The following is a 26,268-nucleotide window of genomic DNA, read 5'->3' as shown; positions in this document are numbered from 1 at the left end:
GGGTAAAATTCCAAATAATAATGGTGGGTCTGGTTTCAAAATATTGAATGTAATCAAAGTAGAGAGAGTAACATGGAAATCATCTGCCCCACAGGTAGGGGGAGGGTGTGGGATGGGGGCATACTAGGGTTTTTGGTGGTGGAGAATGGGCACTGGTGAAGGTACGGGTGTTTCATTGTATGACCGAGACTTAAACCTGAAAGCTTTGTAACTGCTCTCACGGTGATTCAATAAATAAAATTATAAAAAATGAAAAAGAAATTATCTTGGTTTACTAGCCTATAAAGTCTATGCTATCCAATAGCAAGAGAAATTGGATCACAAAGAATTAACAAAGGCAATGCAACTCCATGCATACTCCTTAGTCTTTTACCATACCAGTAAGAGAAGGCAGGAAGCAAATAGCAATTTCTCTTTTCTCACTTTTGAATTTAAAACTTAAAAGGTAGATCTCTGTGACCTAAAAAATACAGCCGGCAGATTTGGCTTAGAATAAGCGAGGCTTACACCCTACGCTGCCATCAAACACATCTTGCCCTTGGCCACAGCCACGAGTATGCCGAGAAGAGCTCACCTCTGAGGCTAGAGGCTCCGAGCTGATGTAGGATGGCTCAAACGCCAATCCAGACCTTTAGGTCTGAACTGCATTTCCCACTAGCTCCGGCTAGCGGATAACACATCAGTACACACGTTTGTTTGCGCGCTTCAGGTACAGTATCGTAGTGATGGGGTATTTAAAATTAATTTCTAAGTAGCCTGTCGGAGTAGAAAATGCCAGGTTTTTAAAATCCTGTTGTAAACTGACTTAAGTATTTAAATTTACAAGTGCTTTCTGTTGAGATAGGGAGCCGCAACACACTCTCAAGCTAGCAGATCCTCGGTTTGCTCCGCCCAGTCCAACCTAATCTGGTCGACCCCGCCCCTCTGCGCCCAGCCCTCTTCTCCACACCACGCCCTCTCCTTCCAACCACGCCCCTCCGCCCCGCCCCGCCCCGCCCCCTCCCGCCCCACCACGCCTCTTTCCGCCACTTTCCTCCCGGTAAAGCTCCGCCCCTCTCCGCCGCAGCCCCGCCCCACCATGCCTCTCTCCGATACGCCCCGCCCCTCCCCTACCGGCCACGCCCCTCTCCGCCCCGCCCAAAAAAAGGGACTCAGTGGCGCCCGGCGTGGCGCTTCCCCAGGTCACGTGAGGGCCGCCTCCCCGCCTGCCGGCTCGTTCCACCGTAAACGGGTTCCGTGGCAGTCTAGTCAACACTGGTGGCTTAAGCCCAAACAGGTTGCCGTGCTCTTTATAAAGACGAGGCGGTCTTCTCTTTGGCGTGGGTGCTTTATTTCCCGCAGATCCCCCTTTTCACGGGGCCTTTCAAGTTCCCTGCCGCACCCCACCCTTGCAATGGTTCCTTCGGGCCGGCCGGGACGGCGGTCGGAACCATTTTGAAGTTGGGGTGGCTGGGGGCGCGGAGCAGGGCCCCCCGGGGAAGGGGACGTCCAGCTCAGAGCCTCAGCCGCCCGCTGCCCGGCGGGGTCGGAGGCGCGAGCGTGGCGGGCTTGTTCCCGCGGCGTGTCTGGCCGGCCGGGCCCTCCGTGGCCGCGCGCCCCCCCCCGCGGCGGGGCGATGGTCGGGCCCGGCCGGTCACGCGCTCGGGCTCGGCGCGGCGCCGGGACGGGCTGTGGCGGCCGGGCTGTCGCGCTCCGCCGGGGCTGTGGCCGGTGAGGGTCGGCGACCCCGAGGGGAGGCGCGCGGGGCGGCCGGGAGCGGGGCCGGCGTGACGAGGACGCGCGGGCGGGCGGCGCTGTCAGGTGCGCGGCCACACCGGGGCCGGGGCCCGTTCCGAGGCTGCGCCCTCCGCGTCTCTGCGGGACCGGGAGGGACCCCGAGCCGCGACCCGGGCCGAGACTGGAGCCGGAGGGTGAAGGCAGCCCGGGTCTCCGCAGGCCGGGCTGTGCGGGTGGCGGCCGGGGCGAGCGACCGGGGTGGGGTTGGGGGGTGGGTGGGGGCGATGCTGGCAGGCCCTGGGTGGTGGAGGTGGGCAGCGCAGCCGGGCGTGGGGCGGAGGCGGGGCGGGTTGGAGGGGTCGTGGTGAAGGGGTGGCCGAGGGTCAGAGAGGAGCGGGCGGAGGGCTCGGACACTGCAGCCTCGGGTCACTACTGTGTCGTGGGGGCGGGGGGGCTCACGCAGCCGTGCTCTGGGCTCTCCTCGGTACTCCTCGCTCTGCCCTGCCGCAGGGATCGCTCCCGCTGGGGGCCGGGTTCAAGCCCGGTCGGCCGAGTGCACGGCAGCTCTCTGTCCCCAGGTGTGTTACTCCTTAGCGTCGGGTGCCCCCCTGCGTTGCTCGTGTCTGCCCTCCTTGCCTCTGATTTAGAGAAGATGCACGTTTAAAGGGCCTTTCTCCCAGGCTGACTTTCAGAGGAAGGCTTTGGGGGGCCGGGAGACCTGGCCCAGTGAGTGCCCTGCACGGGGTGGAAAGAAGAAGCATTTCTCCCCCCTGGGATGTGCCTTCTCTTCTCATCCTTAGACCTTGGAGAGAGTGGCTTGGGGATTGGCGCCTGTGCACCGAGGCCCCTCTGCAACCCCCCAAGTCAGAGGATAAGGAGAAGCTGCCTCTCCTTGCCCTGCACGGTCTGTCCGTCTGTCCGTGGTGGCAGGTGCGGCTGCTTTCGCACAGAGAAAGTGCAGGCGGAGCCAGATTATCATTGTTGTCATCATGTGATTGAGTCATAGTGGCACGTGACACTGTGTTTGCCTTGCAGTCAGACACCTGGGAGCTCTGCACATAAACTCAAGGTTGAAAGTCAGGGGAATTAATTGGTGGGCATGGTGTGACTGGGTTTGGACCTTTCCATCTTGCACTTGCTGGGATTCCAAGCGCTGAGTGCACTTCTCCTGTGTAGTTTTGGAAGTTGCCTCAGGTTCTGGTGCTCACTGCTCATTAAGAGCCTGCTTTAATGCTGCTAATATAGTGGTCTCAAAATGCTCTAAGGTCCCATGAAGACGCCAGGAAGTGGGGGTGAAATAGACCCCGGTACTCTGTGGAAGGGGAGGGTGCCACTGACATTGTTCAGGTCTAAGGGCGCAGCCATTGAGAAGAGCATGGGTTCCGGGTATTTGAGTACTTGCTTTCAGTACAATGCTGAAGACAAGGCAGGAAAGATTGCTGCTGCGTCTTGAATTCTGGGAAGCTTATTAGACATATTCAAATTAGTCTACTTATTTATTTATTTATTGGGGGGGTCACACCCAGCGATGCTCAGGGGTTACTCCTGGCTTTGCATTGAGGAATTACTCCTGGCAGTGCTTGGGGAACCATATGGGATGCCGGGGATCGAGCCCGGGTTGGCCGTGTGCAAGGCAAATATGCCCTACCTGTTGTACTATTGCTCCGGCCCCCAGACCAGTTATTTCTTTCTTTTTTTTTTTTTCCTTAAATTTTTATTAGTGAAACGCCATGAGGTATAGTTGTAGACTTAAAAATTTTTGTGCTTGGGTTTCAGTTATACAATGATCGAATACCCACCCCTCCACCAGTGCCCATTCTCCACCACCACCAGTCCCAGTATCCCTCCCACCCCCCATCCCCCCATCCCACCCTACCACTGTGGCAGGGCATTCCCCTCCATTATCTCTCTCCTTTTGAGTGCTGTGGTTTGCAAAAGAGACATTGAGTGGCAATCTTGTTCGGTCTATAGTCTACTCCTCACGCATTTCCCATCCTGAGAGGAACCTCCCAACACCCTTTATTTGGTGCTCCCTTCTCTATCTGAGCTGCCTTTTCCCCTAGCGTGTGCGGCTGTCCTCCAAGCCATGAAGTAATCCTCCTGGTACTTATCTCAGCTATTCTTGGCTGTTAGTCTCCTATTTTGTTACTTTATGTTCCCCAGATGAATGCAATCTTTCTATGTCTGTCCCTCTCTTTCTGACTCATTTCGCTTAGCATACTTTCCATGTAAATGTAAATGTAAATGTAAATTTCATGACTTTATCTTTTCTAACAGCTGCATAGTACTCCATTGTGTAGATGTACCAAAGTTTCTTTAACCAGTCATCTGTTCTCGGGCACTCAGTTTTTTTCCAGATTCTAGCTATTGTAAAGAGTGCTGCAATGAACAAACAAGTGCGGATGTCACTTCGACTATACTTTTTTGCCTCTCTGGGATATATTCCCAGGAGTGGTATTGCTGGGTCAAATGGGAGCTCAATTTCTAATGTTTTGAGGATCGTCCATACTGTTTTCTAAAAGGGATGAACCAGTCGGCATTCCCACCAGCAGTGAAGGAAAGTTTCTTTCTCGCCACATCTGCGCCAACACCGGTTGCTTTTGCAGACCAGTTTATTTCTTAAGCAAACATCTGACCAAGCTCCAGCTTGGGGCCAGAGAGAGTGCACAGTTGGTAAAGTGGTTGTAACAGCTGAGACCCTGATTGGAGTCTGCAGCATTACTTATAGTTCCCTGAGCACTGTTAGGAGTGATTCCTGAGCACAGAGCCAGGAGTAGTCCTAAAGAGCCTCTGGGTATGACCTTACTCCCCTTTGCCCCAAAAACAGAAAAAAAGATTGGATTTGGAGTATTAAGAACTTACCTCAGCTACGGAGAATTCTAATTCAGTATATTCTGATTAACTTCAAGAGGAGTTGTGGGTTGGTGCTAAGAGAGATTAAGTACCGTATTTGATGTCACTTGTTTAAGGTCAGGGACAGACGTTTCTGATCCAGCTGGTCTGTGTGACTCCAGAGCTAGGTGTTTCTAGGGTCACTGCCTTTCAGTGACTATCTTGGGGGGCCTAGGACACTCCTGATCCAGTTAGTCAGAACTGTTAGGAGCACTTTTGGGCTTTTTGTATGCCACACCTGGCAGTGCTCCTTACTGATTTACTCCTTAGTGTGCTCAGGGATCAGTCCTGGTGGTTCCTGGGGGACCATATGCAGTGTGGTGGGTGGAACCAGAAAATTGTTTTGGTGGTGGTGGTGGTGTGTGTGTGTGTGTATGTATGTGTGTATGTGTGTGCGCTCAGTGGCTATTTGTGGTACTGTGCTGAGGAGTGACCCCTTGGTTTGAACCAGGGTAGATGGAATGCCTTAACTCTGTACTCTCTCTTGAGCACCCAGACAGAAATGCTGTTCATTTTATTTTGGGGAGGGTGGGGCTTCACATCCAGCAGTCTCAAGGCCTCTCCTGGCTCTGTGTGCAGGGGCCATGCCTAGTGGTGCTCAGAGGACCTTGTTTGGTGCCAGAGATTTGAGCTACATTGGCAGCTGCAGCCTTAATGTCTAAGCTATTTCTCTGTTCCTGTGTGCTTTTCATTTTAAGGAAATTGGTCACAATGGGTAGCTTATGTGGATCTTGGTTGCTGGGAAAACTCGACTATATGGCTAGTGTCACCTCATTGAGGAGGAGACTAAATTGTCTGTAGTCAGATTTAATTTTCTTTCGTGGAGAGGGAGGGGGCACACCCGGTTGTGCTTATGGCTTCTGACCATGCTCATGGCTCACTCCTGGCAGGGCGCAAGAGACCATATGTGGTGAGGGGTTGACAAGTAACAGGGCAAACTTCTTAACCACTGTACTATCTCTCGACTCCCAGAAAGGTTAAATTGACATGAAGCCAAAGTAGCTCTCTTAAAAATACAAAACAGAAGGATGAAGACTTTTACTCTTTTTGCTCTTAGCTTTGTGCTCAGGGCTCATTTCTGCTGGTGCTTGGGGGATCAGATTGGGTGCTGTGTGTTCAAACAGGGCTGGCCATATGGAAGGCAGTTGCCTTACCAGCTCTGCTGTCTCTCTGGGCCATCCATTCTTTATGGGATCGGGGGTCACATACAATGACAGTGTGTCAGCGCTCACAGGCTGCTGTGATCTAGGGATCGCACTGGCATACGTGTGGGGAGTGCTGCGGATTGAGTTAACAGATAACATGGAGCTATTCCCAGCCTCGGTTTTGTGCTCTTTGCCTCCCCTCTTCTTCCCTCCCTCCCTCCCTCCCTCCCTCCTCTCTTGTTCTCTGGCTCTCTAGCGTTCTCTGTCTCTGTGTCCCCTCCCCCTCTCTGTCTCCATTCCTCGCTCCCTCTCCTGCCCTCCCTCTTGGTCGTGCTTAGCCATCTGGTGCCAGGGATTCAACCTCTATTCAGTGTACAGAGCATGCGCTCCAGTCCTTTGAGCAGTCTCCCTGGCCCTTACGCTCTCTTAATTGAACCATTTTGCTCATATGGTCTCTGGGAGTAAAGTTGGAGGTTGGCTGTCATCCTCTATGACTTGGGCCAGCTCTTCTACCCCTCCTTCACATATCAGCTTTGGGTAGACCCCCAGCTCCATCATGGTGCCCTTGTCGTCCCTACTCCTAGCATGGCTCTCTCATCTGCTCAGCACCGTGTCCCCCCATTGGCCCACCCGCCGTCTCTGCTGCCAGTGACTCTCTCTGCAGAACCACCAAAGACTTTGCAGTTTCTTGAGAAACATTTCAGGGTCTTTGCCATGCTCTAGAAAGGACTCCCCAGTTCATCTCTTGTTGTCTTCTGTGGTCTCACCAACTCTGCAGACACTGGAGACCCTAGGGAGGCTCCCTCCTCTGGTCCCCAAGGCTCCTGTTCTTTCAGCTCTTACTGGAACACTCCTTGTGTCCAGTGTCATACCTCACCCTGGAGCCGCTAGCCCTTGCTTGCTCGCACTCTCACCACCCAAGAGTGGGCAGGTCCACGTGTCCCTCTTCTCCAAGAAGGCGAGCCCAGGCGGGCAGCATCTCATCAGCTGGAACATCGCCGTACCTCAGAGGCTTTTGGCAGCTGTGTTTGGAGTAAATGAGCCTGTTCTCTGAACTGGCAGGGCATTTATTTGTGTTACTCTGGGGGCATTCGTCACATTGCCTCTTGGATGTGTTCTTGTCTGTACTGTCCACCTGTTGCCCCGTGTGATTTATTACGTAAGGTTTTTTTGGGTGTAATCATTAATTTACTCTTACACCTTCCTTTTGTCATGGCACCTGTAGTAGGAATCATGTTTATTTGCTCTTTGCTGCACCCGGTACAGTGCTGGCACTAAGAAGGTGCTCAGCCAGGACCGGGAAGTTGGGGAGACTGCCTGGAGGAGACTACTGCTGTCTGGGAAGCCCATTGACAGCCCCTCCCTAGTCCTTGTTCTGCAGAGAGCTGGTGGATACCCTGTGAGCGTCACAGACCAGCTAATGGTGTTTCTCCCCTGCCCCCTCTCCCCATGCAGGTGCTGCAGAGTCTCCAAGGCACCATGAACGCCATTGTGGCTCTCTGTCACTTCTGCGAGCTCCATGGTCCTCGCACTCTGTTTTGTACAGAGGTTCTGCACTCTCCGCTTCCGCAAGGGGCTGGGAATGGGGACAGCCCTGGCCAGGGTGAACAAGCTGAGGAGGAGGAAGGCGGGATTCAGATGAGCAGTCGGATCCGTGCTCACAGTCCAGCAGAAGGGGCCAGCGCAGAATCCAGCAGCCCAGGACCCAAAAAGTCGGATATGTGTGAGGCAAGTGCCTGGGAATGTGGAAGACTTTGTGGGAGGCTTGTGCTGGTGCTCTGCGTTGGTCCCTGCTGTGTGCAGTGGACAGCAGATGCCCTGGGGTCATAGAACATGAGTGTGACTACTACACAGGAGGCTAGTGGTCTTCAGACCAGTTTACTGCTTTATTGTCCCCGTAGTGCTTTCTCTTCATCCCGTGCCAGTAGGCAGTTGCTGCCACACGGCACATCCCCTTCAGTTCTTCCCTTCACACACTCTCCGCTCACTCTTGGCTGCCTACGTGCCTGTTTAAGAGTTTGCGCCTCCTGGATTCTGCCCCTTCATTCTGTGGCATTCATGAACTATGGGAAACAAAGTTAAGTTCCGTCAACGGTCACTTCTTCCCATGGAACTTCTAGGTGTGGCTGGGCCTCCCTGTACACAGGAATCGATCCACCTCAGTTTGGTTCTACTGAGAAGCGGGTGATGTGCTGGAGGCTCATTTGTGTACTTCATGAAATGCTGGTGAGGGGTCTAGGTGGGAGGAGTAACAAGTGAGGAGAGCGTTCAGGCTGCACTCCTGTACAGAGCTAAGACTGGAAAGGGGGTCTCGGAAGAGGGTCTCTGAGCCAGGTTTGCTGCAGGTCCTGCATTTCGAAGGAGGTGCTTGCATCAGTGCCCTGGCACAGTCACTGGGGCAGCCTCCCTGATGTGACTTGCATGCCCACTGCAGGGTCTCAGCGTGCCTCCTCGCACTGCTGCACAAGCATTGAGGGCTTGGTCTTCATGGCTTTGCCATGTAGCCATGCCTGGATCTAGGACACAGCCTGAACTTCGCACAGGCGGCTCTGAGCCTGTGTTTGCCTGCTATAAAGTGGAGGCTTTCGCAGTAATTATAGGTTGCACTCTAGACTCTGTGTGTGTGTGAAGTAAGGCACGTTTCTTTAGGAAACGAAGGAAAGAGAGATCTGAACTCTAGAAAGAACATGAAATTCTCTAGAGTGGAAAGCAGAGTGCACCCTCCAAGCAGGGATGTGGGCAAAAATGCCACAGAGTACACACGAAAGGCAGGTGTGGGCCAAAGAAGGGAAGAGAAATAAACATCTCGGACAGATGTGAACAAATGGACTCTGAAGTAAGAAAGAATACATCCTACACAGGGACGTGGGCAAAAGCAGGTACAGAAAGAAAGTACACGTGTTCAGAGGAGAGTCGGGCATGTGCACTGGGTTGCACTTCAGATGAGTGAGGCTATGTAGACCGCACTCTTGGGCCTCCTGCTGCATGGGTCCCACGGCTAGTCTGTCATTCATAACCTCTGACTGGCTCTCCATCTCTCTTCTCTTTTTCCTATTTAGAAAATGTTGCAATCTTCAGCCAAATCTAGAAGCCTGTTATTTTGATAGGAAAATAGATTTGGTTTTCTAAGTCAGATTGTGTCTGAGTAAGAAAGTCTGTTGTCTGGTCTCTAATTGGTTTTCTTTTCCTTCCTACGGCCAGGGCTGCCGATCACTTGCTGCTGGGCATCCTGGGTATATCAGCCACGATAAAGAGACCTCGATTAAATATGTCAGTCACCAGCACCCCAACCACCCCCAGCTCTTCAGTGTTGTCCGCCAGGCGTGTGTCCGGAGCCTGAGCTGTGAGGTGGGTGCTGTGGCTGGGGTGTGCAGAGCCTGTCCGGGCTCGTGGGCCTTGGATGGTTCCTTCTGTCCAGCCGTAAGGAAGCTGGCAGGGCGTGGCGGCCTGTTCTGTTAGTTTCTGGTTTCTAGATTTTAGAAGGCTGCTAGTGCGTCCTTATAAGTACCAAACTTCTGTTACTTGTCCGGTCTTGATGGGCTTATTTGGGTTAGAGGAAATACCTTTTTCGTTATTTCACCTTTGTATTGTTTTCATTGTTCCCAGCCTCACCTTTTTATTGTTTCCTGTAAGATCTCACCTCTGCATTGCTTCCATTTTAAGAGCTCACCTTTGTATGTTCGAAGCCACAGGGATCATCCTGTAGTCCTGAACCTGCTCACCAGTAAATTTGTTAGTTTCTGAGACTCCCTGGATGTGGCTCTTGTGGACTTTTGAATCTCAGTTTTTTTGTTTCTCTGTCAGAAAGAATTCCCTGGGCCTGGAGAGGATTCCCAAGGGGCTGAGCGCATACTTTGCTTACAGAAGGCCCAGGTTTGGTTCCAGGCACCTAGAGCACAGCCTGGAATAGTGGCCCAAGCACAGAGCTGGGAGTAGGCCCTGAGCACCGCTGGGTGCGATCCCACAAACCAGAAACAGAATCCAACATCCTGTTAATGAAAGTTGCCTCCCCTGCTCCTCACAGCCATGCATCCTGAGTGTGCTGAGTGCTGGCCGCACTCCTCCTGCCATTTGGACTCCCTCCTGCTATTCTGCTGGAGACAGAGTCTTGCTGGCAGATTGTGGTAAAGTCAGTGTGAAGGTGTGATGGGGAGACCTGCGTTCTCTCTACAGATGAAGTATGCAAGCTTGATTGTATGGATTATGCAGTGGTATTTTGACCTATCAGGTCTACAGTGTTTTCGAGATGAGTGACCAGGCAGTGTTGAATCTTGAGAGATATAGAATTTGTGTAAGAGTTATTTATGGCTTCAGGTAGAAAAAGTGGTGAGCCTGCTTGACTGTTGATTGATCTTTGCATACCATAACAAATACTCTCTACAGCAGGCAGGGCACTGTCCTTACATGCTGCTGACCCAGATTCAGTCTCTGGCACCCACTCCGTATGGTCTCCCAAGCCAAGCCAGGAGTGAGCTGAGAGAAGAATCAGGATTAAGCCTGAGCACTGCTGACTGTGACTCCCAAACAAAAACCAGAACAAAAAAAATGATTAAATAGTGGGTATTTAATAGAGATGAAGAGGTAGACTAGAAGTGCTCTCATTTTCATTTTTCCTTACATCTTTGTAATTTGTTGCCATGCTCATTAAACAGAATTAGAGGTCTTTTCACAAATATTTCTCTGGAAGGGAAAAGAAGTAAACTGTCCAGAAACAAAGTGGTTCTGAATATTTAAAAAACAAACAAACAAAAACCCCAAACAAACACTCTCTTTAGAAAGTCTCATCCCAGAGACAGATGAATGCTACATTTTCTTTTCTCTTTCTCTTTCTCTTTTCTTGTTTTGTTTTTGAGCCATTCCTAACAGTGCTCAGGACTTACTCCTGGGTCTGTGCTTAAGGATCATTTCTGGTGGTGCTTGGAGACCCATATGTGGTGCTAGGGATTGAACCTGGGTGGGCTACATGCATGCAAGCACTCGACTGGTTATACTATCTCTCCAACCCACCCCACCCTTCTCATTCTCCCTATAATCACTGCAGAAAGGTCGTTTTCCTCAAGTGAGGGGGCTTTGTCCCTGAGTGGCTGTTGTTTTGCTCCAGGTCTGCCCTGGCCGGGAAGGCCCCATCTTCTTTGGGGATGAGCAGCACGGTTTTGTCTTCAGCCACACCTTCTTCATCAAAGACAGCCTGGCCAGAGGCTTCCAGCGCTGGTATAGCATCATTGCCATCATGATGGACCGGATTTACCTCATCAACTCCTGGCCCTTCCTGCTGGGGAAGATTCGTGGGATCATTGATGAACTCCAGGGCAAGGCACTGAAGGTGACATCATATCAGGGGAATGGTGTTGGTCAAGGGGAGCTCATGCTGGGGTAGGGGTAGAACCCTGGTTGTATTGTTATCTCTTGGTTCTGCGCCACTAACTAAAGTAGCCTGGCCTCAGAGTCAGGGTCATGTCTATCACACAGTAATCTCTGTTGATTCCTTGTCCTGGATCTCATTCAGCTCTGACTTCTGTGCTGCAGTAAGATGCCCTGCTTTTCAACCCTGGTGTCTTTCCCTCCTTTCACCTAATATTAGAAAAGTGTCTGTTAATTGTGTTGCAGACCTGCTTCATAAATGTGACCTTTAACGGTGGCATTGCATCTTTAAAGGGAGGCTAGATTATACTCTGGTCTCAGACAGACCTCATATCCAGCAGCTAAAAACTACAATTTGGTAGGTGGGAGAGATAGTGTAACAGGTAGGCTGCTTGCTTTTCTTGCAGCAGACTCAATCCCTGGCACCTCATATGGCCCCCTAGCTGCACATGAGTGATCCCTGAGTGCAAAACCAAGAGTCCACCCTGAGCACTGTTGTGGTCCAAAAACAAAACAGCCTTCTCCTCCTGCTCCCCAAGTTTACTCCTTACTCATGCTGTGTCATTGCAGGCGAGTGGTGGCTCTGCTCTTTGTGCTCATTTTGACTGGTTGGAGTGTTACTCATTTGCTCCTCCAGAGGGCAGCGAGGATGCTGGAGGGCTGGTTCTAGATCTGGTCACATGTCCTGTTCACGCAGTGGTGAAGTCTCCATGTTGGGAAATAGTAGAAGCAACACTGAGACAATCTTGGGCATGTGAGTTTGTGAGGGCACTGGGTGCCTGATGAGTTGTTGTAGCAGAGGGTACAAGAAGGAATTCTCTAGGCCCCCCCCCCGCACACACACACCACCTCCCCTAATTGTTGGGAACTGAGCCTAGGACCTCATATATGCAAGGCAAGCCCTGGAGAATTTATTAACTTATTCCTTCTAGGTGACTACAATTGAGCTGGGAAACAAAATCATTCTGTTGGAATTCTGAGATGGGTGGCACCTTCCAGATCTGTCCAGAGCTGAAGCAGGCAGAAGCCTAAGAGTAGGCTTGTGGAATGGGCGCTGAGGGCGCTGGATCTGAGCTGTACGGCTGGCTTTGTTCCTTAAATAGCTGCTCCTTCCCTTTGCGTTTCAGGTGTTTGAAGCAGAGCAGTTTGGATGCCCACAACGTGCTCAAAGGATGAACACAGCCTTTACACCATTTCTGCACCAAAGAAACGGGAATGCCGCTCGTTCTCTGACATCCTTGACAAGTGACGACAATTTGTGGGCATGCCTTCACACTTCCTTTGCCTGGTAATGTCATTCTCAGTTCTCCTTAGCAACTCTTGGAATAAGAGCCAGGCTCATGCTTCACATGTGGGAGCCCCAGCTTTGGTGCCAGGCACTGCATGGCCTCCTGAGCACCATTGGGAGTTGCCCCTAAGAGCCTCTGAGAATTGGCTGGCTTGTGCATGAGTGTGGAATGAGCCCTCCTTGGATGGGTACCCAGTGCCTTCGTGATGTGTGCTTGGTGATCTCTGAACCATGCTGCCACTGCTTTTACTCTAGTTTCTGACGTGTGGAAAGTCAGGTAGGTAGAACTCTCTTTTCAATTGTAGTTTCATTTAAAAAGATTTTTTTGGCTCCCCAAGCAGGAGTCAGGAAGCACAGGCTATTCCAGCAATATTCAGTTAGCTGGGTTAGGCGGTTCAGAGCTGCTGAGATGGCACCCAGTGGTGTCCCATTAATCTAAATCAGTCGCCAAATCCAAGCCAGTGCCTTGCATATTGAGCTAAGCATCTCAATAGTACTTTTAAAGGGAGGTTAGTGACCTCCTCCTCCCACCCCTTTTGATTTTTTTGGTTTTTGGGCCACAACTGGTGACGCTCAGGAGTTGCTTCTGGCTCTGCACTCAGGAATTACACCTGGACTTGCTTGGGGGACCATATGGGTGCTGGGGCTCAAACCCAGATTGACTGTGTGGAAGACAAATCCCTTACCCGCTGTATTATCTCTTCAGCCCCTGTTCTCCCTTTTTTAAAATAATAAACTTTTATCTCACACAACTTCTGGGGGCCTGGAATTGAGGGTGACATTAGCTGGTTCCATACCTGTTCTCAGGAGTGCTTTGTCCTCAGGAGGGCTGCATCAGTTGAACATCTGGCTTCTTATGAGTCTGGGAAGTTGGAGTGAGCTTGGGGCAAAATGCCTGATCCTCACTGAACAGACATGTAGCCGATACTCCCAGAGTCACTGAGAGATAGTAGAGTAGGTAAAGCTCTTGCCAGGACCATACCCCATATGGTCCCCTGAGCACCATCTGCAGTGATCCCTGAGCCAGGAGTAAGCCTGAATACAGCCGGGTATAACCCCAAAACACACAAAAATGAATTTCGTTGGGGTCTGGAAGTCTCAATGCCCCCATCGCCTTCAGTGTATCATGGAACTGTGGCTGGCTTAGTAGAGAGAGGAAGAAAGGAGTGGCTTTTGTAGGGAGGAGTGTCAGCAAATTTCTGGACATAAAACCAGCACATTGTGTCTGCTGGCCACAAATGGTTGCTTTTTCATCCCATTACAGAACAGAATCCTTCAGAGACTCCCTCAGTTCTCCTTCCTGTGCAGCATCTATTTCATATCTAGGATCTTATCCAGATTAGGTCCCAATGTGGATAAGGCACCTCAGATCAGAGGTAGATCCTTGAGTGCAGCTACAAGAACCTGTGAACTAAAGAGAAAGAGTATCTATTTCCACCACCTGCCATACAGTTCCACCCTGGCAGGGCTTGGGGAAACATGTGGTGCTGGGTGTGAGTTCACAAGGCAGTGTGTGGGTGTTGCATGACACGTGTGTTCAGTGGCTGAGAATCGCCTCCTGTCCTCCCCAGGCCTCCCCAGCAGAGAGACAGAGATGGGGACCACAGCCTGATGGTGAAAATGGCCATTTAAAGCAGAGCTGCTAGCATACTTATAGAACATCTGAGGGGGTCAGAGGTGTAGGACTGCATGCCCATGTGATTTGCAGAGGTAAAACATTCCAGCAGAGGCAATTCTCTGGGGGAGAAAATTCTCAAGGAGATGCTCTGTCCTCCAGGGATGTCTATATTGCTTTTCTCTTTCCTTCTAATCGTATATAGCGAACAGTTAAGTCAAACAATTAATTCTATTTCTTACCAATACTTGCAGTCTTGGATAGATACAGTAAGAGATAAAGATTCCAAAACTTAGTTCTCTGGGCTCTGAGATCAAGCAAGGTACCGTAAATCCCGGACTAAGTCCTCAGGTCAGTTCAGCTTGTCCTTAACCATGGGGGTCCTGTCTCTTAAGTCATAACAGCTTGCATCAGGACCATGCATTTATGCTTTCTAGACTGTCCCATTTTGATGCCAGGGTAGCTCCGCGACTCGCCCTGGGTCCATCCCAGTCCCACAGTGGGACCTCCATTTTGGGGTGTTAGGAACTATAGCAGCCGGAATCTGAGTCAAGTAATTATTACAGATGCCCAGGAGTAGATATATTTCAGAGTCAACCAACTCCCAAATATTAGGAGCATAGCACTAAGGTTTTTCTGTGTTTAACCAAAGAACATTACTCTATAATAAAATATGAAAAGGCTATAGGGGAAATAGAAAAGCAAGTAATTCACTACAAATACAAAATCCAGAATTACCAGAAAGTTTTGGCTTATAAGTAACCAAGATTGACTTGGGGAACTGTGACAGTGAGGTGTAAAACACAAAGCAAAGGAAAGATTAAAGTAATTCCTGAATGCTGAGCCAGGAGTAACCCCTATGCATTGCTGGGTATGACCCCCCCCCAAAAAAAAAGTTACTTACAGAACCTGGCAAGGCCTAGGTTCAATTCCCAGCACCTCCAGGCACTGCCAGGAGTGACCCCAAAGCACAGTGCCAAGAGTAAGCCCTGAGCGTGGCTCCAAAACTGTAAAAATTTTTATCAGGGAAATTTTCAAATAAACCCAGTTGTATCATGAACTAATGTCCCTATCTCCAGTTAATCAGTTTTTGGCATATTCAATACGCCAGGGGGAGCTTGCCAAGCTCTCCCATGTGGGCAGGATACTCTTGGTAGCTTGCCGGGCTCTCCGAGAGGGACGGAGGAATTGAACCCGGGTCAGCCACATGCAAGGCAAATGCCCGACCCGCTTTACTATCGCTCCAGCCCAAGCATCGTGAATATGACCTCTAAAAAGCCAGGAAAAAATAAAAAGTTATATCAGACCACTTCAGTCTGAAAACTACAGACCAACGAAATTGACAGTTTCTTTTATCATGCAAGCCGGACCATGTTTTGTTTTTACTGTTTTCCTTAGCATTGACTTATGAATTGGGACCAGAACAGTTCTCCATAGTGTATAGATTGCTCGAAGCTGCTAGTCTTTGGCTGTTTCTCCTCCATACCCAGCTCACCCTCCACTCCCACTTCATCCCAGCACCCCATGGTTGATTTTCCTGTATCTTTACTGGGCTATTTGCCCTGTAGACCTTTGGCTCCAGCTCTTCGTAACTTCGTGGTTAACTCAGTGTGTTTTTTATAGCCCCGCTTTCTGTAAGCTAGAAGATCAGGAAGCCTGATTGACTGCAGGTTTGGTTTTTCTTTTTGACAAAAAATCTTCATAGATGTGCTTTGTTCCCCAGGCTCCTGAAGGCATGTGGCAGCCGGCTGACAGAGAAGCTCCTGGAGGGCGCTCCCACTGAGGACACCCTGGTCCAGATGGAAAAGCTTGCAGGTGAGCTGGACAGCACTTGTGCTGGAGCCGTTGCAGCTGATGCTGTTGGGAGAGTTGTTTGGGCCTCCCCACGGAGGATCAAAGGCTGATGAGAGGGATCCGAGAACAAAGGAGTGCCCAGGAGATGCCTCTTCAGATCCTCACCCCTTTCACTTTGGTGTTTCTGTTGTGTTCCTGTTTCTAGGTAGTTTGGGAGAATCCCAGCAGTCTCTGGAGAGGGTGGATTGAGGGAAAGTTTTCTTATCCCTCTTTCAGGATAGTGGAATGTTTGGTTTTCTAGATCATCTCTTATTTTCTTTTTACCCATAAAATACTATACTTCAGTGGGAGTATTTCAGTCAAGGTCAGTGATTCCCACACATCACTGTTACCTACTCAGCCTTCTCCATGTTTGTCACTAGATTGACTTCTGTCTGCAGCTCAGGGTCCTGTGTTTTACTCGCTGTTTGTATTTTGGTTTTGGTTTTGGGGCCACACTTGGCTATGCTCAGGGCTTATTCCTAGCTCTGTGCTTAGGGATCACACCTGGCAGTGTGGGGGACCACATGTGGTATCAGCAGTTAAACCTGGTTGGCTACATGCAAGGCAAGAACCCTACTCACTGTACTATTTCTTTGGCCCACCCATGTGTTTAAATTAATTTCCTAGAGCATTCTGGGGCATATATACCAGCCTCACTCCTGAATGATTTAATTCTTTATAGTCTTAATGATGGGATTGGCTAAATCAGATTTATGATGTGCAGTTTTTACTAATAGTGCTGTACTAATATTATTTTTGTGAGTGGTTAGTCTTAATGAATTAGATCTGTTTTACACTATTTGGTTTGGTTTTGGGATCACACCTGGTGAGTTCTCCTGGGACCAGATGGTGCCAGAGATTCAATCTGAGGTTTCTTTATGCAAAGAATGTACTCAGGCTGTTGAGTCACTTTCCTGGCCTTGAGATTTGTTTTTCAGTCAAGGAACTTGCACACATTTGCACTCAAACATTTTTTTCAAAGCAGAGAAATGGGTATAGAGTAACAGTGTCAGTGGAACAGGCTTACAAAAGACAAGCCTTGGGCCAAAGAGGTAGTACAGTGAGTAGGGTTGCGCATGGTCAGCCTTGGCCAGCAAGGGTCAGCCTTGCACGTGGCAGACCTGGTTTGATCCCCAGCATCCCATATGGTCCCCTGAGCCTGCCAGTAGTGATCCCTGAATGCAGCGCCAGGAGTAACCCTGAGCATTGCCAGGTATGGCCCCCAAAACAAACAAAAGAAGCCAAAAAGACAAATCTTGGAGTTGATTCTCACATTCTCTGATCAGTCAACCCTAGAATAGTGTATTATTGTGATCACACGTTTCTAGGCTAGTGAAGCTGGCCAGGGCAGTCTGTTAGTGAGATCTGTTTACACAGACCAAACATACCACACTTTCACACCAGCTTTGCAACATACTGAGTAAGCAGCCTACCGAACTTTTTCTGCCTACCTACCCCTAGGGCTCCAAAGACTACACAAGGGAATTAGCCAAAACAGAAGTCAGGAGGATGTGGCTTAGTGGCAGAGCACATGCTTCACATCTTTGAGGCCCTGGGTTTGATTCTGATCCTTGGCCCAAGAAATTCATAGCTGACTAGTCAGTTCAACCATGTGATGCTTTGGGCTGAAGTGGTCACGTTGTAAGGAGACTGATGCATCCAGGGCATGAGGAATTTGGGGACAGCATGTTTCTTAACTGTGTTTGTTGTCCATCTTGCAGACTTAGAAGAAGAATCAGAAAGTTGGGACAACTCAGAAACTGAAGAGGAAGAAAAAGCACCTGGCCTGCCAGAGGGTGCAGAAGGACGAGAGCTGACCAAATGCCCAACAGACTCTTCCTTGCTCTCAGACTGTGGAAATTGGCAGACCCGAAAGCTGTCCGTCTTTAAGTCTCTTAGGCATATGAGGCAGGTAGGCAGTAGAAGGGTCAAGCCCTGATCAGAAACTCAGAAGAGCCCATTCCTCTCCTTCACTGCTTCTCTATCCATATACTGTTGGGCCTGTTTGTTTGAGACCAGCAGGGAGTTCTTACTCGGAACAATTGAAAACTGTCTAGGTTGGTTGCTGAAGACTCTGGTGGGCATCTAGGGTGATTAGGCAGAAAATCAGTGCTTCTTTTTCAGTGTTTGATATCTGTGTTTTCTTTAAAGAAAGTCATTGGTTGTTTGGCTTTATGTAGTCCTCTAATCTTACCATTTTAGAACTTTCTAAAGGTACGAAATCGCACTTTTACTGGGCTTTGATGTTATTTCTGCTGCTGCAATGCTTAGTCAACAGGACCACACCCAGCAGTGCTTGAGGGCCATACAGTTCTGGGGATGGAATCAAGGAACCACACACATGAAGCATGTACTCTCCCATTTGAGGCACACGTCTGGTCTGCTTACCGGTTTGCGTGCAACCTAGACTGCAAATTGAAAGTGATGGCCATTATTTTTTTGAGTTGTGAGAGGGTTTGCGCTAAACCTGGCAGTACTCAGGGGATCCTGTGGTGCTGAAGATTGAACTGGGATCATCTGAATGTAAGACACGATTTTTACCCCTGTACTATCTCTCTGGCCCTGTGATGCTATTTTATCCCCCTTTATTTTGGGGCCACACCTGGCAGTGCTCAGGGCTTCCTCTTTCTGGTTCTGTGTTCAGGGCTCATTCCCTTAGGGTTTGGGGGACCATATAGGTTGCCAGATATAGAACCAGGGTCAGCCGCATGCAAGGCGGGTGACTTACCCACTGTACTATCTCTCTGTCCTCCAGGATGTCTTTCTTTTAAAATTTGGTTACAACCTGAATGTCTAACCATAGTAATAGGTTTTTATTGTCCAAACAATGAAATATCATTAAGTATAAGGATGGAAGTAATAAATATAGTGTACATAATTATAATAATAATTTTTGCATGCCATATATATGTATATATCGTATGTGTATATTTACTTATGTACATACCAAAGCAGAAGTCAAACAATTTTTTTTAAGAAGTAAAAGTTTATTATATAGTTCAAGTAGAAAGGTTCAGACACCTACTAGTGTATGTGTATGACACCACTAGTTGCCACTAGTTGTGTGTGTGTGTGTATGTGTCTTTCTCATTTGGATCCTGGCTGCCTCCAGCGTATGAGATCTGATCTTGCTCCTACACCATTCTCTATCCAGTGTAGGCTTTCCTCATCTGAATTCTTGTTCATTGGCCCTTTTTTTTTCCTTAAGTTTTTATTAGTGAAACACCATGAGGTACAGTTGTAGGCTTACAAATTTTTGTGCTTGGGTTTCAGTTATACAATGATCGAATACCCATCCCTCCACCAGCGCCCATTCTCCACTGTCACTTATTCCAGTATCCTTCCCACCCCTCATTTCCCCATCCCACCCTACCTCTGTGGCAGGGCATTCCCCCTTGTTATCTCTCTCCTTTTGAGTGCTGTGGTTTGCAAAAGAGACATTGGGTAGCAATCATGTTCGGTCTATAGTCTGCTCTCATCAAGCATCTCCCATCCTGAGAGGAACCTCCCAACACCCTTTATTTTGTGCTCCCTTCTCTATCTGAGCTGCCTTTTCCCCTAGCATGTGAGGCTGGCCTCTAAGCCATGCTCCTCCTGATACTTACCTTGGCTATTCTTGGGTGTTAGTCTCCTATTTTGTTACTTTATGTTCCTCAGATGAATGCAGTCGAAAGAAATATGTTTGTCCCTCTCTTTCTGACTCATTTCACTTAGCATGATACTTTCCATGTAGTACCACTTGTATATGAATTTCATGACTTCATCTTTTCTAACAGCTGCATAGTACTCCATTGTGTAGATGTACCAAAGTTTCTTTAACCAGTCATCTGTCAAACACAATATTAACATTGTTTATATTAGAGGAAGTGATCTCTAGATTGGGCTGGAGTAATAGCACAGTGGGTAGGGCGTTTGCCCTGCATGTGGCCAACCTGCGTTCGATTCTTCCATCCCTCTCGAGAGCCTGGCAAGCTACTGAGAGTATCCCGCCCGCATGGCAGAGCCTGGCAAGCTACCTGTGACATATTCAATATGCCCAAAACAGTAACAACAAGTCTCACAATGGAGACGTTACTGGGCCAGCTTGAGCAAATCGATGAACAGCAGGAAGATAGGGCAGTTCTACAGTGCCACATCTGGTGGTGCTCAGAGGTTGCTCCAGGCTTTGCACTGGAGAACTTGTGCAGTGCTCAGGGGACCATATGGGATGCTGGGTATCGAACCCAGGTTGGCCGTATGTGAGGCAAATGCCCTACCCACAGTACTACCTCTCCAGCCACATCGGAGCTTACTTTTGGCTCTGTCAGGAAAATTTCTGGTGAGGATTGGGTGAAAATATGGCATGCCAGGAATCAGACCCAGGTAGGCTATGTGCAGGGCAAGCTATTCCCCACTGAGCTATCTCCCTGGCTGCCTTCAGGTAAGATTGGAAGAAAGATATTAAAGTGTATAAAATTTTGGGACCAGCTTTTAGTTGCAGACTCAGAAACTTTTTTTGCTTTGGGAATCATACCTGGAGGTGCTAGGGGGTTACTTCAATTCTCTGGTTGGGCAGTTTATCATATATGATGCAGGGGGTTCCCACAGTATCACTCTGGTCTAAACCCAGAAAAGTTTGTTTTTGAGCCACACCCATCAATACTCAGGGGTTACTCCTGGGTCTGCACTCAGGATTCACTCCGATGGTGCTGAGGGGACCTTATGGGATGCTGGAGATCGAACCTGGGTCAGCTGCATCAAGGCAAGAGTCTTACTCGCTGGTCCCAAAACCAGAAAGTTTGATCTCCCCTTTTGAGCAAATTACCTTGAACAAATTGTCTAACCTCCCCAAGAAGGTAAGTGACTTTCTCCCAACCCATATTCATTCATTATACAGAGAAAATTGTAGATATATACATAAATGACTTTAGTTGGAAAGAAAGGAGAAATTCAGGGCAGAGAAACACTGAACTGTATTTTTTAGGTACTGGGCGCCCCATCTTTTCGCATGTTGGCTTGGCATGTTCTCATGGGAAACCAGGTGATCTGGAAAAGTAGAGATGCAGACCTTGTTCAGTCAGCTTTTGACGTTCTTCGGGTAAGAGCACCTTTCTCTTCTGTGTTTCATAGCAAGACAGTGTTTGCCTGATGGGATTAATCATATAGCACTGTAGCACTGTCCTCCCGTTGTTCATTGATTTGCTCGAGCGGGCATCAGTAGTGTCTCACAACAACTTGTGGGACTTGTTATTACTGTTTTTGGCATATCAAATACACCATGAGTAGCTTGCAGGCACTGGGATTAATCATAAACAATCCTATAGTGGGTGAGGTGTGATAATGAACCTAAAATATCTGCAGTGTTATAAATCAATGTTAAGTGAATTGAAACAGCAGCCCTGGCTTTAGATGTGAGTGCGAGGCTCAGAGCAGCGGCTTACACCTGAGTTTCAGATCTGTTTTCTCTGATATTGATAGTCATTGACGGATTTCCCTGACTGCCCATCTACCCTTCCCAGCCACTACTTCCCTCTGAGAAGCTACCAGAGAGGTTAGTAGCTGCTGTAGGGTAGGTCTAGGTCCCTCCAGTTTCTCTGTGGAGACAGTTGCTGAGATGCAGGTGATGTACACCATCTTCATTCTGGGTTGTGGGGGATGTAGTGGATGCTCTGATGTTCTCTTGTTTTTGGAGGGGGGGAGAGCTGCGGGTTTTGGACCAACACAGTGATGCTCAGGGGTTACTCCTGGTTCTACTGTCAGGAATTATTCCTGGTGGTACTTCGACTATATTGGGATGCCCAGGGGTCGAACCAGGTCAGCCACATGCAAGGACTACCTGCTCTACTATTGCTTCGGCCCCTCTACCTGCTGTACTTTTGCTCTGGCCCCTCAACCTCTTGTACTATTTCTCCAGCCCTTCTCATTTTGCTTGTTGTGGTGCCTTCCATGCAGTACTGGAGGCACTGTGGGATCACTCCCAGTGGTACTTGGCCTGGTACTGTGCTCACACTCAGTCGTGCAGCACTGTGCTGGGCCAGCGGTGCTGGTTCTGACCACTGTATTTTAAGTTGTAACTCCTGCCCTCTGTCTAGGCCTTGAGGGCACATAGGACACGGTGCTTTTCAAAAGCATATGATCTCTTAGGGACGGGGACGGGAGATGTGTGAGAATGCCCCAGAGCTTGCAGCAGTCTCTCATGAGGAGTGTGGCTGCAGGAAAGGCGCTGCCGTGGGGCAGGGAACCAGGCCGCTTTCTGGGAGGAGGGGAAGCTCTGGAGTGCCGGGTGGTGAGGGTGTGAGGCGGGAGACAGGTGGGCTGGGAGCCTCCTGCTGGTGTGGACTCTCTTGCTCTCTCCTCTCTAGACCATGCTGCCGGTGGGCTGCGTCCGCATCATTCCCTACAGCAGCCAGTACGAGGAGGCCTACCGGTGCAACTTCCTGGGCCTCAGCCCCCACGTGCAGATCCCCCTGCACGTGCTCTCCTCAGGTGTGTGCCTTCCCCTGCCTCAGGACCAAGGCGCAGAACCTGACTTAGTCCTGACTCTGAGGACATGCCTGCTCACCGCAGGGCAGTAGCACCCCACCTTGTGAGATCACTTTCCCAGAGGCTTCAGGCCTGTTTGTCTTTAAAATTTGGGCAGAACTGAACTGGAAAGCTTCAGAGTCAAAGTGACCTGTGGTGTGGTTCTCAGAAGGAGGGGCAGAGCAGGAACAGCGCAGGTAGATGTCAGCCATGTTATGCCCAGCTGGGGACATGGTTTGGAGGCCATTTGCTGATGGAGTGGCACACCGTCCGTGTCCTGCCTGTCATGGTGTCCTGTCTTTCTCCCTTAAACAAAAGGACTTAAATCCCTCTGAGACACTCATCAGTACAATTAGCCTTCACTCTACCCTCAGAGCTAATAAATTTACTCTCTACAGACAACCAGTGAGCTAACTGGCATCCTCTTGGGGGAGTGTAGGAGTTGGCCAGCCTGGGTGCACAGCTGAGCAACTGGGCCGAACACGTGACCGTGCTCACAGTCTGTTTGCTGCCCAGTAGCACCATAACTGTGCTCACAGTCTGTTTGCTGTCCAGTAGCACCAGCTGCCCTTCTTTAGTTGGGTTCTTGGTATTGGTATTGGGTTCTGCATCCTCTGAGGCAGCACCTTTTTTGCTGGGTTGTGCTAGGAACACAGGCTCTAGTTTCAAGAATGGTTTCAAATTCTTATTAGTACTAGTAATAATAGGCTGCCATTGTGCAGGTCCGTCAGTCTCTCCTGAGTCTGTCTCCCCCACCATTGAGATGGCAGTTACAATGAGGCTCCCGTGGGACCGTTGGGTGTCGAGTGAAGTATATAAAGTAATTACTATAGTATAAAACATTATTAGTAATTACTTAAACTCAGCTTTATTCACAAATAAGCTGTGGAAGACTTTCAGTGCTGAAGCTCTGAATATAAGATTTTTTCACCTGGCCGTAATTGCTGTCAGAAATTGGGAGTGAGAGGGATTGTGAAGAGGACAAGAGGCACTTCACAGAGCTTGTATTGTTTATTTGTGACAGAATTTGCTGTTGTGGTGGAGGTTCACATGGCCACCCGCTCCAGCCTCCACCCCACTGGCTGTGAGGATGATCAGTCTCTCAGCAAGTACGAGTTTGTGGTGACCAGTGGCAGTCCAGTAGCTGCAGACCGAGGTAGGTGCTGCAGAGTGGGACTTGTGCCTCGAGAGCAGAAGGGCTGTATCTGTGATTCAGCAGCAGAGCACTTGCCTCCCACGGGTGAGCTTGGATTAGATCCCCAGAACCACACACATATCCCCAAACGGAAGAAGACACTGGGTGTGGATGCATGTACACATACACACACTGCCCCCACCCCACGGGAAGAAGGCACTGGGTTTATACACCCAGAGGGAAGGTTTCCTCTCTCCTGTGTGTTGATCTCTGCCCCTCCATTCCCAGTCGGACCCACTATCCTGAATAAGATGGAAGCTGCTTTGACCAACCAGAATCTCTCTGTGGATGTGGTGGACCAGTGCCTCATCTGCCTGAAGGAGGAATGGATGAAGTAAGTTGCTTGCTCTAGCTCTTGGAATAGTCGCTTCTAGATAGGTCTCTGCTGATAAAACCAGAAGCTAGTTCCAGAAAAGGAGGAGGCAGAGCTCTGGTCACCAGGAGAGATTACCACCTCTCAAAGGCTCAGACTGTGTTCAAAGACCAGTTCCACCACTTACTCTGTTAGCTGGGGAGACCTTGAGCAAGTAATCCCAGACTTTTCAACCTCATGCAGTTCCTTTGTGACCTAGGGAGATAGCACCTTCAAGAGAAGCTGGTTTTTATTTTTTTTTTTCCTGCTGAGAAAGATTTATACGATTTGAAGAGAAACCAGAGTTTCTCTTCAGCTGCTGGCTGGAGCGATAGCACAGCGGTAGGGTGTTTGCCTTGCGCACAGCCAGCCCGGCTGAGCCGGGTTCGGTTCCTCTGCCCCTCTCGGAGAGCCCGGCAAGCTACCGAGAGTATCTTGCCCGCATGGCAAAGACTGGCAAGCTACTCGTGACGTATTCAATATGCCAAGCACAGTAACAACAAGTCTCAAAAAAATGGAGACGTTACTGGGCCCGCTCGAGCAAATCGATGAACAATGGGAGGACAGTGTTTGTTTTTTGCTGCTACTTAACTTTTAAAAAATCTTAAAACCAGATAGTAGGAATTCCCTCTTTATTCAGCAAGTTCACTTATTTCTTCAGCATCTTAGTCTCTTTTTGTTTTGGGGCCATAATCTCATGGTGCTCAGGTGTTACTCCTGGTACAGTGCTTGGGTGGGGGGGGTCAAACAGCGCTAAGGAACAAACTCAGGACTTATGCTATACTGCTTGGAGCCATCTCCCCGGAAGATAGAGCAATGGAAAGTGTCTTCTTACCCTCTCCCCCCATCCCAATCTAAATGCACGCCCATTTTGGTGCACTGGCCATACTTCCCGGGTTAGAGCTAATGGGCGGATGAGTGGTTCTTCAGCGGGGGAACCATGTGGTGCTACTGGAATTCCAGCTCAGTTGCAGAGCTGGTCTAGTCTTGAAGCCATTTAAGTTCCAAGGCCAGAATGCTGGTCATGCCATCGTGCTGTGATATCTGAGGTTTTGTTTTTGGTTTTCTACAGCAAAGTAAAGGTCCTTTTTAAATTCACCAAAGTGGACAGTCGACCCAAAGAAGACACGCAGAAGCTCCTGAGTATTCTGGGTGCCTCTGAGGAGGACAATGTGAAGCTGCTCAAATTCTGGATGACAGGCCTGAGCAAAACCTACAAGTCACATCTCATGTCTACAGTCCGTAGCCCCACAACCTCAGAGGCTCGAAACTGACCCATCATAGGAATGTGTCCAATGCACACTGCCTGGAAAGGGGTGACACAGCCATCCTTGCCTTCAGCTGAGAGAGGTCTTCTGTCAGATTGTGACAGACTCCTCCCATTGGGAACTGCAGCACGGAGCTGTTTCCTGCAAGGGACAGAGATTGGGGCTTGAACTTTTCCTTCTGCTGTGTGGGATTGGACTCGGTATACTTGGTATCCTCCCTCCAACTGGAGTGCTTCAGAGACAGGGAAAGTAATAGTGAGTGCCCAGTGTTTGCGCACCTGTAAGAAGCGGTGGGTAGGGAAATGTGTATTTTATCAGAAATTTCAACTGTGGAGGAAAGATGTGCCATTCTAGTCCCAATGTGGGTATTTGAGCTGTAATAACACACCCTTTCTCAAGGCTAATGTTTGAACCTTTCCATTTTGAAATTCAATTTTCCAGGTTGTATGTTTGGTTCTGTATGTTTTACTGCACTTGTGAAATTCCAGTACATGCTGATCTTTAGTCATTTTTAGTGATCTGGTTTTGAGTTAGGACTGTTAAGAAAGGTTTTTTTGGAGTTAGAGTGGATTTTCCTCATTGGATCCCCTAAAATTTATGTTCTGAAATTACGTGGGTATGTTCTCTTGTGGCTTTGAGTGTGCGATATAGCCTATAGCAGCCTAGAGCAACTCCCAGAGGACAAACCCAGGTCTTTGTCACTGGAAGATGCTTTGCTGATGTGGAGAATCAAGGCTTCTGATCTGCCTAACTCACTGTGTATAGACTTGAGAGACCCACTGTGGTTTTATGCCATATCACTTCACCCTGTAGTTGACTTTATACATTTACATTTGCCTATGGATAAGTTAAGTTTTCAGAATATGGTTTTAAGAGTGAATGTGGGGTGGGGGGGAGATTTTACAGCAGTCTTGCTATTTGTTTATAGTTTTTTTGTTTATATTTAACATAAAGATTAAGTTTATATGACTAGGTCTCTGTATCATGAAAGAACTTAAAACACAATAAAAGTGTATTTTTGTAGCTGTTGACCGCATTGTTTTATTGCTTTGATCCCTTAAATTTAAGTGGGATGAATCACAGAAAATATTATAATGAA

General features: G+C 49.1%; 1 protein-coding gene across 1 annotated transcript; it reads left to right on the top strand.

Moving 5' to 3' along the window:
* The first annotated feature begins 7,208 nt into the window (after positions 1–7,208).
* Positions 7,209–26,192, top strand: FLCN (folliculin). The gene is made up of 11 exons (XM_056135951.1): positions 7,209–7,481; positions 8,955–9,101; positions 10,855–11,076; positions 12,242–12,402; positions 15,741–15,832; positions 17,575–17,765; positions 20,817–20,930; positions 22,195–22,318; positions 23,379–23,510; positions 23,778–23,883; positions 24,974–26,192. The coding sequence occupies exons 1-11, from the start codon at positions 7,233–7,235 to the stop codon at positions 25,173–25,175; spliced, it is 1,740 nt and encodes a 579-aa protein (XP_055991926.1). The 5' UTR covers positions 7,209–7,232; the 3' UTR covers positions 25,176–26,192.
* The last annotated feature ends 76 nt before the right edge of the window (positions 26,193–26,268 follow it).

Source organism: Sorex fumeus, unplaced genomic scaffold (genome assembly GCF_029834395.1).
Source record: "Sorex fumeus unplaced genomic scaffold, SorFum_2.1 ptg000122l, whole genome shotgun sequence".
In the NCBI taxonomy this organism is placed as follows: Eukaryota; Metazoa; Chordata; class Mammalia; order Eulipotyphla; family Soricidae; genus Sorex; species Sorex fumeus.
Note: the sequence above shows the minus strand (reverse complement) of the source record. Positions and strands in the feature narration are given on the sequence as shown.

Bases quoted from the DNA above. Each gene is read 5' to 3' on its own strand.
- FLCN (XM_056135951.1), top strand. From the start codon at position 7,233: ATGAACGCCATTGTGGCTCTCTGTCACTTCTGCGAGCTCCATGGTCCT. The intron at 7,482-8,954 runs GCAAGTGCCTGG...TCCTACGGCCAG, and splicing joins AAAAGTCGGATATGTGTGAG to GGCTGCCGATCACTTGCTGC. The intron at 20,931-22,194 runs GTAAGAGCACCT...TCTCCTCTCTAG, and splicing joins CAGCTTTTGACGTTCTTCGG to ACCATGCTGCCGGTGGGCTG.